Below are 12,677 nucleotides of genomic sequence, written 5' to 3'. Positions count from 1 at the left end.
AAAAGCACACTCATTAGTAACCAAAAACATGAATATTTAGATAAGGCACTATTATGCACAATTAAATAAAATCAGTAAACAAGTATTTACTGAGTCTCTGCTATGTGCCATGAAGTATGTTAACATTAGCGACACGAGACAGACAAATGTTTACTCTTCAGCCTCATGGAACTCACCACTGAAATTTTTTAAAAGGAAGAAAGAAAGGAGAAAAGGAAGACAGGCCTAAAATGCTAAAAGTGAATATTAACACAATTTTCACATCAGCATAAACTGATGTTATTCTTTCGACAAGAAATTTGGCGCTATATATCATGATCTTTAAAAATACCCATCTGCTCAATGCACTATTAAAAAATAGAGGCAAATCATATACTAGTAGATGACAACCATATAAAAAACACCCGTATATGCACAGAAAAAGATGAAAATATTTATCAAAATGTGTTTTTTAATTCACCATTTTCTAAAAGATCTTTTAAAAAGTTACATTATGAAAAACAAATCACCCATAATTTCCTAACGAATAACAAAATGTATTTTAAAAATATTTTTCTGAATCCTTTGGAGTCTGCTTAGTATGAATATTTTCAAAGGGAAGTCTAATGAAAAGGTAAACCCTGTTTAAAAAGAAATCAATAGAGCTTTTTCTTTCTGACAACCTAAATGTTATCCCTATGTACTTATGTGAGAGTTGAAATCCCATAAAGTAAATATCCAACATCAGATTTTTCTTTAAGGTGATTTTAAAACTGCCTACTTTCTCTCAGACATCTGTTTGGTCATAAAATGCCTAGAGGAAAGTAGATATAGAAAGGAAAAGGCTTTTCAACAAATTCACTCTAACACCATTTTCTAATAAGTTTACTGCTGAAGCTCCATTCTAAAATCAAAGATTCATTCACCAGAAGAGAAAAAAGGGCATCTCAATAAAACAAAACCAGATATAAAAAGGAGAAAAGCCTTTGGATGCATTTCCAAACAAAATAAACATGAACAGTGATACTAAAAGTATGAGTCATGCTAACCTAAAATAAACTAAGCCATTTTGACTGTCTGGACTGAGAAAAGAGTATGAGGGAAAAAATCTTGAGAAAAATCAGAACCGGGCAGAGGAGACGAGAAGCTAAAAGCCACACAAGAGGAATCAGAGGCAGCAGGAAAGTAAGGAGCACCCAGGCACCGCAGCAGGGAGGAGACCAACACTGAGGCACGTCCTCTGGAACTGGTCTGCAGGAGGCTGCCTTCGGCATCAGCAGCTGCAGTGAGCTAGGGACAGGGTGAGACCAGGGCTGGCACTGAAGCAAAACTTGGCTGTGAATGGACAAGAACACTGGAGGAAGCCAGACCCTGACAGGCTCACTGCAGGGCTCCCAGGCATGAGGGAGGCAAGGGCTCCTGCCCGAGGGGGGACAAGAGGCATAAGGAAGACAGCTTGAACATAGGACTGAAATTCTTTAACTGCTGCTATTGGGTGGAAAGGTTACATGAAGAAAAACTCCCCAACCAAGATTATAGACTGCAGATTTATAGCAGCAACTATGTTTTATTCTCCAGTATTACTGAGCAGCCCACATGTAAAAGAAAAGGCAAGCAGTTGGATTGATGACATTTACTTGGCGATAGTGGCCATACAAGCAGCTGAGACAGCTGGAACTGACTGTCAGAGCACATGACCTGGTGGGGAAGGCAAAGCAAAGTGGCCGTTTGTAAAGGAGAAAAGGGAAGATCCAAGTTGAAGAAAAGGCAATAAGGACATGAGAGGCTGGAAGGACCGAAGGATGTCACCAGCCAGGGAGATACTAGAGTCAAATTCTAGGGATAAATTAATACAGGGTGGTGGCATGGTCCAAGGTTTTATCTTAGGATTAAGTGGCTGAGTGGTGACAATCATTACAGTAGAAAACGTCAAATAATCATATGGCTCAGGGTAAAACAGTAAGTGAAGTTCTCACCAGGCTGGTAACAGAATCTTGTGGAGAGAGGAAACTGCAAGCCAGGTTTCACAGCGCTGGATAAAGCTGGCAATTGACCAGTAAATAAATAAAGGAGTGGGAAGAAGGTGGCAGAAGCCTCAAGGAGAAAGGTTTTGCAAGCAAAAAAGCATCCAAAAGATTTCATTAAAAATCCTTTTTTTTTTTTTTTTTTTTTTAAATTTTAGAGACAGGGCTTGCCATGTTGCTCAGGCTGGTCTCAAACCCCTGGGCTCAAGCAATCCTCCCTCCTCAGCCTCCCAAAAAGCTGAGACTGTAGGTACATGTCACTAAACTGACTCCAAGCGTTTTAAAAAACACTAAATCTAATGCCAAATATTACAGTTGGGTTCTTTTAAAAAAAAAATAGAAAACAGTGAAAATGTTGCTTTAAGAAATTATCATATATTTTGATATATATCATCCTTATATATTTTGAGAGAAAAAATTATTTTATATCTTTTTTCACCATAAAATGAATTCAAGCACATGTCAAAATATAGAAAAAAATAATCCTACTACCTTAATGCAACTATTATTACAGTGATTTTTTTCAGCACAGTTATAATCATATTGTATTTTAAATTTTATATTGTTTTCCAATTAGCCACATGCATTTTTTAAGCCACAATCAGTTTTCCGTGTTAACACACCTGCATGATATTTGTCAAGTAGATTTCTAAAATTTATAAATCCATTTTCCATCATTCATCTAACTTGGGCCACCATATTTTATGTAGGGATATAAATCCACATGTATAATTTTACATTTCCATGCCTAACCTGAGAACTAGATAATTAACAGTAGCTAAGGTAGGAAAGTTGTCCCTGAAGATTGAAAGGAAAACGGCAAGCTTATTTTCAGATGCACTCTCTCACCGGGTCACTGACAAACCAGAAGATTTACCTGGAAGAAATCTTACAAAACGTGGCATGAAATGAAATCTTGGGCAGCAGGGAGGACTGTCTTCAAACAAAGGACCTGAAAGCAAACAAACGAGAAAAAAAAAAGAAAGAAAAAGAAAAATCAAACAGCCTTTAAAAACAAGCACTGCAACTTAATTTCTAAGATTTACGATAACCACAAAAACTACCACCAGAAGTAGGGACATAAAAAATGCCACCACCTCCTGCCACTCCTCCTCACTGGTTAAATCAATCATCGGTAACTGCCACAAGCACCCAAGGAAGATTGCAATGAGGAGAGCATACGATGGCAAAAAGAGGAGGAAAGCCCCAAGTAGCAAAGACATACAGTAAAGCATTACTCTTTTTTTTAAATCCTCTTACTTACCTTTAAGATTCCAGTCATATAATTCCAAAATATCTCTGAATAGAAATAGTGAAAAGAGTTCAAGCCCTTTCACACAAAAATTCTGAAAAATAAACCAAAATTAAATTACTATAGATTGGCAAATATATATTAACTGAAGGTTCTACTTGTTCTTGTCAAGTACCTTTAAAAGTGTCTGTTGAAACTATACTAAAACCATATAGTTTCCTGAAAAGTATGGCCACTGATCACTAGTTTCAGATGGAAATGAAATAGATAATAATGCCATTAGGATTTCTTAATGTCAACTTAGCCCTTCTTAGTATACAAATAAAATGAGAAATTTAAAAAGTAAAGTCTCACTTATACTAATATCACATTTTTCTAATTCAATTATAAATTGTATCAGAATCTTCTGGGGACTTTTTGTTAATTCAGATTATACATAAGCACCTGCAGACTCTGATAAGCTTGTCCCCCACCCCCACCCCACACATCAAAAAAATTGTTTTTTGGAGTTACCAAAAAACAGAAGTCATGTGTACCCAAAAAGTTCAAATTCGTAATGAAGGCAAATAAAGGGCTAAGAAAAACTATATAACTCTGCACCAAAATTTCTCCTGTAAACAAGCTAACCAGATGATATATTTGCAACTGAGACTTATCTCATAATTATTCTGCCTACTTATTTTGCTCAGGGTTCATAAATCAGCCTCTGTGAGATCACGCCAGAAATCATAAACTTTTACAATAGCAAATGAAGGCATATGACCTTAAAAACCAAAAGGAAGTTAAAAAAAAAAAAAAAAAAAAAACCCTTCTAAGCAGGAGAATGAAGGAGTGGTTCTTTTTCTTTAATTCTTTTTGAAAGGAAGGTACAATGAACAAGACTTGCTCAGAATGAAACAGGTGCCAACGAGGCACACATTTCATGCCCATCCATTTCCCCCTCCATGGTCCCTGCCCATGACAGAGCTGTCCCATTAAACAAGGTTTGCAAGAAGAGCCAGGGGCTCCAGAAATTGACCCGGACTCCAACACAATGTTAACTGCACAAGCTTGTTTGCTGTCTAGTTGCTATTTCTTAGTATGATTTGTTGACACCAGTAAATTCAAGATCAGGCTATGAATCATTCTGAGATTCACATTAATCTTCCTTTGGAATTTTAAATCTCTTGCATATATTTAGATAAATCTGCTGCTGAGCACCAGCAATGAAAAACAATTAGGAAAAATATGTAAATATATGGGAAGAAAAATGAAGCAAGCATTGATCTTGTCATTGGAGATAACAAATAAGATTATTACAACAGCCATCAGATTGTTTCACTAGTCCAATTTCCTCTCTGATAATGGCCAGTAACCAAAATCTGTCCCCTACGTAAAAGAAACTAGAAACAGATGTAAAGTTAATATCAGCAGATGTAACACAAGGAGAAATGGGATCAAAAACAAGTCAACAAGTTGAAAAATGACCTGAATTTTAACCTTGATACTAGAGCTACATTTCACTGACCCTTTCAACAGTGAATATGATACTTTAGAGATATTCCTGGCAAAAGCCAGATCTGGCCACGTTCAGTGCTTTAAAATAGTAGTGTGGAACAAGCAAAAGAGCAAACAACATCAAACCATCATACAGTCTTTTCCCTTACCTCCGGCATCATCTCTTCAATGAAATGAATCGTGTAGTCTATGTTGAATCTAATTACTTTACACAGTGGAATCTGCAATAAAAAGAAGTGAGGTTCAGCTCCCCAATATCTCCCTGCAGGCTCATATTACACACGTTTGTTACCTGACCCAAAAGGCCATGAACCAAATGAGAAGGCTTCACCTTCATCTCAGCGGCTAACAACACTGCATATGAAGCTTGACCACAACTGCTGGATTTTAATGACAAGAACCCAGCTGGCCTGGCCTCGCCAAGAAACCTGCATAATGCGGTGCTTAATTAACAGTATTAGCAGCAGCAACACAAACATGACAAGTTCCCATTCAAACCACCCATATCACCTCTAAAGAATTAATAAAACCATAACCATAAACATTTCTGTTTCTCAAGTTTTTAAAATATTTTAGAATCTCTGGCTCCTTAGGCAGATCAGAGATAGTAGGGTAATGACTCATCAATTATGGATTCATAGGTCACTGAAAACATCCAATTCATGCTACCCATCTGGCTCTTGAGAAAAAGCAATTGTGGTAATAAATATAATAATAGCAAGTTATAATAAAAATAATAATAGCTAACACTTTTTGAGCCAGGCACTGTTCCAAATGCTTCCCAAAATTCATTCATGTAACCATCACAGCAAACCTATGAAACAGGTTTGGCTACTATGTCCATTGTACAGTGCAGGAAACCAAGGCAGAGAGTCATCAGGTACCTTGCCTAAGATAACAGGTAGCTTGGCGAACTGGGAAGTCTTCCTCTAGACCCCAGCTCTTAGCCACTAGATTATACCCCTCTCATTACCTGCTCTAATACTCAGGATACATGTGAAAATGAAGGAAGGCTCAGCATCAAATAAATCCACATCTATCTTACTTTACCAGTGTATCATCAGACAACTGCATATTGCCTACACATAATAGGTTTTCCGTAAATATATTTTTGAATGAATTCAAGAATGAGAAAGGGAGGGAGGGAGATTACTGCAGAGACTTGGCTGGCTAGCTGGGGAAAATAGCAGACCCAGAAGTCCTAGAGATGCATTAACTAAGTTTTTCTGGCTGCTTAATCTGTCCATAAGATGATTTTATATAGATGTAATCATTTTCATAAACCATAGCAATCAGAAAGAAACAAATTGTAATTCTATCAGTGAACGGGATAGTAAGAAACACACAAAAATAGTCTTATAATGCCATCTACTGGAAATCTTTTTCTCAGATACGAAGTTTAGTTCTTGGGGGCTTTTCCTTTTTCTAAAGGACAGTGGTTCATTTGAGTGAAACTCATAATAGCCACTACCATTTTTAAGTTCTACTTTGTTCTTATAATCATTTAAAAATATTTAAGAGTTACAAAATTTTGCATGATTCAACATATTTTTAAAATACCTACTCTTTGCTAACAACTATATTAGGTTCATAGTTACTCTAAAATAAGCTACAGGTCCTATCTTAAGAGGTAAAAATCTGTAAGAAGAAAGGCATGTAAGCATATACAAACAGAACACAATACAATGTAACTTCTAAGTTCAACTAAAAAACAAGCAACCAAAAAAAGTATAAAGTGCAAAAGAATCAAAGAGAAGGTAACATATGAGTTGTCTTCAGAGATGGGGAGGGGCTGGACATGGTAGCTCATACCTATAATCCAAGCACTTTGGGAGGCTAAGCGGGGTGGATCAACTGAGTTCAGAAGTTCAAGACCAGCCTGTCCAACATGGTGAAACCCAGTCCCTACTAAAAATACAAAAATTAGCCAGGCGTGGTCTCAGGTGCCTATAATACCAGCTACTTGGGAGGCTGAGGCAGGAGAATCGCTTGAACCCAGGAGGCAGAGGTTACAGTGAGCCAAGATCATGCCACTTCACTTCAGCCTTGGTAAAAAGAGCGAAACTCCATCACACACACACAAAAAAAGATGGGGAGGAATTTTCTAGGTCATCCAGAAAAAAGTTGAGGCAGAGCAGTTGTTTAGCTTCTAGCAAACAGAGGAAAGGGAGCTGAGGAAAGAAGTAGTCATTTCACAGTTCAGAGAGAGGTATGTGGAGAGAGAGGTGTCAGATGATCTAGAGAGGAAAATATGAACTCTGTTAGGTAGTCTTTACAAACCATGTTAAGGTCAGAGCTTATGGATATATGACAACAAGCAATCATTCAAGTACTTTAAGTTAGAGATTACCATCATTTACATTTCAGATGAGACACTGTGGAAACAGTGTGGGGATGGCCTGGAAGGGAGCAAAGGGCAGACTGAAGTCTAATGCAACAGTCCAAGAGCCAAAAAGGGAAGACGGCAAAGGAAGAGAAAAACTTCAGGAGATATTACTGAAATATACAGTGACCATTCTGATGTGGGAGGGAGAATGAAGAAAGAATCAAGGATCATTTCTGGGTTTCTGGCTTAAGTGACCAACTAGGTCATTTAATTCAGGAGGGTGTCCCCTGAGTACCTCAAATTCAATATGCAGGGAAGATGATGAGTCCAGTTTCGCACAGGTTGGATGTAAGCTATATGAGGAAACATCAAGGAGGTTCATTTCAAAAGGCAATCTAAAATGTGAGAGTGGAATATTAACACAGAGGTAAGTGTCACTGCTATAAATATTGATCTGGTGGGGATCAGAATAAGCATGGGTGGAATGAATTACTCAGAGAGAGTATATGGGAGAGAAAACAACCAGAGGTCTTGGGAATTCTCAAGAGGCAGGCAGAAAGCAAATGTGCAAACTTTACTCCTTGTTATCCTAGGAAAATGCACTCTGCTAGATAATTTATGCAAGTACAGTCTTTCCCTATCTCATTTTAGCTAAAATCACTTCTTGGAATTCCTTGTCTGACCTCTTCTCTTTGTGTACACTTTTTTTTCTTTTGAGCTTCCATCCCTACCACCAGAGCCCTTCTCATACAAATTTGGAAAGGCAGGATCTCTTCATCTATTCAAACTTTGGTCTCTCTCTAAGTCTCAAGGATAGCTTGTTATTTTGCTACACATTGGTCAACCAAGACACTGTGTAACTTCAAAGATCACCAAAATATCTCCCAACCAATGCCATCAAATAATATAAATGACTACTATCATGTTTAAATACTTAAAATTAAAGAATATCCTATGCTGACTTACACTAACTCCTATCTCACCCTGGCAAAAAACTAAAAAACTCTCTCTCAACCTCCATATTCTAACTCTACTACTTCCACGTACTGATTATCCAAATCCAGGGGTCAGTGAGTCCACTGCAATTGGGAAGCCAACTGAAAGTAAGAGGGAAATGATCAAAGGTTTTTCCTGTGCTTTTGAGAATATGACAAAATACGGTGTAACTCATACATATATCTTACTTTTTTTTATTTTTTTGAGATGGAGTTTCACTCTTGTTGCCCAGGCTGGAGTACAGTGGCGCAATCTCAGCTCCCTGCAACCTCTGCCTCCCGGATTCAAACGATTTTTCTGCCTCAGCCTCCCAAGTAGCTGGGATTACACGCGCCCACCACTACACCCAGCTAATTTTTATATTTTGTGTAGAGACGGGGTCTCACCGTCTTGGCCAGGCTGGTCTTGAACTCCTGACCTCAGGTGATTGGCTCACCTCAGCCTCCCAAAGTGCTGGAATTATAGGCATGAGCCACCATGCCAGTGCTTTTTCTTTCTTTTTTTTTTTTTTTTTAAAGAGACAGGGTCTAGCTCTGTCACCCAAGCCGGAGTTCAGTGGGGTAATCAGCTCACTGCAGCTTCAAACTCCTGGGTTCAAGCGATCTTCCCACATCAGCTTTCAGAGTAGCTGGGACTACAGACATGCACCTCCATGCCCAGCTAATTTTTTAATTTTTTTGTAGAGATGAGGTCCCCCTGTGTTGCCCAGGCTAGTCTTAAACTCCTGGCCTCAAGCGGTTCCCTTGCCTTAGCCTCCCAAATTGCCAGGATTACAGGTGTGAGCCACTGCATCTGGCAAATACAAGTATCTTTAAAACTTCAGATAAGTTGTCAAAGCGCTTAACATCAGGTACTACAATAACAAACGTACTACATAAAAAGGTAAAATTCTCCCAGAATGCTCTATACCACTTCAAGACCTTAAGAGGACCTGTAGAAGTAGATTTGGTGGAGATTCTATCATTACCATCATTTGCATGACATTCTTGCTGACATTTTCTCTCTAGCAAGAAAAGGAATCAGACTGGTAAAGCAATTTAACAATCCTTTTCCTTAAAAGACTATTTCAAACTCAAGAGGCCTTTGACGGATCTAATTCCTATGAACTGTACAACACTCAGCTTAAAACTCAATTTATTTTTATCAACATCTCCAATAAAAATGATGGGGTTTGTCACAGAATAAAGTTCTCATTGAGAACTTGAACATTTACATAAAATATATGCTGAAGCCAGGAATTTTTTCCATCCGTTTGTTTTATAATGACAGTAACAACTGTGACTAATTTAGCATTAGTGGCCTCTCAGGCCAAACCTTGTGCTGAGGGACTTTTTTTAAAACGATGTTTCTACTCACTTTTGCTGTAAACCTAAAACAACTTTTTTTTTTTAAGTCTATATTAAAAAAAAAAAAAATTATGTCTGATTCTCACTAAAACCCCAAGCATTGCTATCATTAATGAAATTCAAAAAATTCACTTGTCCAAGGTCAAAAACAGAAAAAAGGATTAGAAGATTGAAACCCAGCGGTGTCTGAAATCCTTTCCAAAGCAAGAGGTGCCAGTATTTATTATGTGCCAAACACCATGATAAACGCTTTTCATGTGTCATCGTATTTAGTTTTCACAAAAGCCAATGAGATTGCTACAACTAATAACCCCATCTTAGAGATGAGAAAGCCAAAGCTTATAAAGATTGAGATGTCAAATCACAGAGCTAGTAAGTGGTATTCACTAATTTTAAACCCTGGTCTCTCTAAGGCTACACTGCTATCCTTCTTTGATTAAGGTGGTCCTAAAAGTCAAAATAAGATCTATATTACTTCCAGGAAATCAAGAAATAAGATGAAGAAGAAGAACTTTAAGTATTTTCATGCTAACTAAATTCTGTGCATTTGTAAGCCCTCTGGGGGGAAAAAGAGAAAGACATTAGATAGTGGGGAGTAGAGGGTAATCAAATCTAAGGCTATGAGATTTGGTGTAACAAAGGGCTTGAACGTTTATGACACCTAAAAAAAAGCAAAGAAATCATGAAAATTCAGAAAGCTCTTAGTACCTTTCCATAAAGATTATTTAAGAATGGCCTAGTATTATTGCTTTTCTACATTAGTGAACAGATGCTACCCCCTGGAGGCAGACATAACATGTATTATCAAATGATTTTATTTTTACATTTACAATGTAATCATCTTCTCAAAGAAAATTCTGTAGGATAAAAAATACTGTGGAATAAAGAAAATCTCATTAGGAAAACAATTTGCCTTAAATTAGCATCACTACTATGGAATCATATCTACTTGTATAGAAAAAAAAGAATGACAAAAAGGGCTAAGGTAAGGCAAAGATTTGAGTCTGACTGTACACTCCAATGGAACAGAATTTCATGTGTGAAGGAAACAGTACTAAAATAATCCTTCAAACTGCAGATGTAATTTCATGCAACCAAACCAGAAACGGTTAAAGAACATTCTATTTGATATACAATAGTTACAGTTCAGTCAGTTCTACAACAGCATCTGTACTGAGACAAGTACACTACCACGTCTTTTCCTGTGCCACTGCCCACCAACTCACTCTACACCCAACTGAAATGTGAAGTAAGAAAGACAATTCCTGGGACTGCCTGCATGGAGATGGAAAGATTCTGACTCACAAATCAGAAACTTCCTTTTGAACCAATTACCAACAAAGCAGCCTTAATACCTGTATAAAAATACTATGAATCCATATATCAAAGTCTCTTGAAGACATATTCCTGGGATTCAAAAGCAGAAAATGTATTTCATGAATTCAGGCTCCAAACGTCCAGAATAAGCTCTATCTCTTTTGCTCAGAGACTAAACAATGGCTTCTCCTTAAAACTTTCCAACTTTCTTTTGAAGGACAACCAACCCAAAATAGCTTTAACACATTACTCCACAGTTTACCCTCGTTTTCCAATCTTTCGCACTCCCAAAATGTTACTCTGACACGTTTACTTACACCATTTAATGCGGACTGAACCTGTGACTCATTAGCACAGATGTCACACTGCCCACCTGATGCACTGCTGCAGAGTTCCTGCAGCTCATTTACGCTACAAAGGGACGCAAAGGAAATGTTTCTTATGAGTCAGATGATAGGAAATGTTTTGACTTTTGGAAAGCAGGGATGAAGGTACAAAAAAAGAGAAAAGCAGCCAACTGCTCATACTTACACTGGTCAGGGGGGCATGTGCAAACATAGAAAATCCTTCGAAGATATACTCATGATCATCATATTCTATAACAGTTGGCCTGTCAGTCTAAAAGCAAACAGAAACGCAAATCCCAAATTAAATAAATGACACAATTTGCATGTGCAGAAATCCGTCAGGACGCAAAATAACCAACAGAACATAAGGACTTCCTTTTGGACACCAGGGAGAACTTTATACAAAGTGTAATTTTACATGAAATGCTCTGGCTTCAGATATTAAGTATAATATTTGTGTACTGAGGCCGGGTAAGGTGGCTCACACCTGTAATCCCAGCACTTTGGGAGGCCAAGACAGGCAGATCACAAGGTCAATAGATCGAGAGCATCCTGGCCAACATGGTGAAACCCCATCTCTACTAAAAATACAAAAATTAGCTGGGCATGGTAGCACGCACCTGTAGTCCCACTGAGACAATGAATGACGTAATATTATGGGAGCCACAAATAAATAAAAGGCTATATTAAGCTTCATTTTCTAGGAACTTGTTTTATTTAATCTCACAGCACTACCAGTTTTGTTCTTAATGAACTACGTTTCTGAACTAACAGAAGTCCTAACAGGAGCAAGGTAATAACACAGCTGACTCAAATGCAGAGTGAAAAAAGACTCAGCATCATAGAGTAGAGACTAGCAACAGCCTAGAAGTCTCTGAAAGGCCTCTGGGTGCCAGAAGGTAAAACCATCATAGCTCAATTCCCAGCCTCTCCAAGAAGTCAACCAACCAAACACAACAAAAAATCAATTCCCATACAAGTTCAAAGGCCTTCATTCCCTGAAAATTGGATCTGTAACTAAATAATACATATATCAATCTAAGCATGAGGGACTCTATTCCTTATGCCATTCTTATAATCCACTATTTTTTTTTTTTTTTTTCTTTTTTTTTTGAGATGGCATTCCACTCTGTTCCCCAGGCTGGAGTTCAGTGGCCTGATCTTGGCTCACTACAACCTCTGCCTCCCGGGTTCCAACAATTATTATGCCTCAGCCTCCTGAGTAGCTGGGATTATAGGTGTGTGCCACTATGTTGGGCTAATTTTTATATTTTAGTAGGGATGGGGCTCCATCATGTTGGCCAAGTTGGTCTCGAACTCCTGACCTCAGGTGATCTGCCCACCTTGGCCTCCGAAAGTGCTGGGATTACAGGTAGGAACTACCAGGCTCAGCCATTTTTAACCTTAAATGCTAAATATAGCAGTAATTATTAAGACTGATAACCTAAAAGACATATTTCTAACACAGATATTAGATTTCATTCTTTTAAACATTATATATTAAGAACAATTTGGGAAAAGGAGACCAAAAGAATATCAAAATATATATTATTTGTTTTGCAAATATTATGTTAATTTATATTTGAAAAACTT

General features: G+C 37.7%; 1 protein-coding gene across 5 annotated transcripts in view; it reads right to left on the bottom strand.

Moving 5' to 3' along the window:
• DROSHA (drosha ribonuclease III) overlaps positions 1 to 12,677 on the bottom strand; it is a 140,076-nt gene that overhangs the window by 84,761 nt on the left and 42,638 nt on the right. For all 5 annotated transcript variants that reach the window (XM_017526833.2, XM_017526834.2, XM_017526835.2 and 2 more), the window contains 4 exons: positions 11,269 to 11,355; positions 4,902 to 4,973; positions 3,268 to 3,349; positions 2,881 to 2,955 (listed from right to left, as the gene is read on the bottom strand). In XM_017526833.2, coding sequence (XP_017382322.1) covers positions 2,881 to 2,955; positions 3,268 to 3,349; positions 4,902 to 4,973; positions 11,269 to 11,355 — 316 coding nt within the window. The remainder of the gene's footprint in view (positions 1 to 2,880; positions 2,956 to 3,267; positions 3,350 to 4,901; positions 4,974 to 11,268; positions 11,356 to 12,677) is intronic.

Source organism: Cebus imitator, unplaced genomic scaffold, assembly GCF_001604975.1.
Source record: "Cebus imitator isolate Cc_AM_T3 unplaced genomic scaffold, Cebus_imitator-1.0 Scaffold44, whole genome shotgun sequence".
In the NCBI taxonomy this organism is placed as follows: Eukaryota; Metazoa; Chordata; class Mammalia; order Primates; family Cebidae; genus Cebus; species Cebus imitator.
This window is presented reverse-complemented; position numbering and strand designations above follow the sequence as displayed.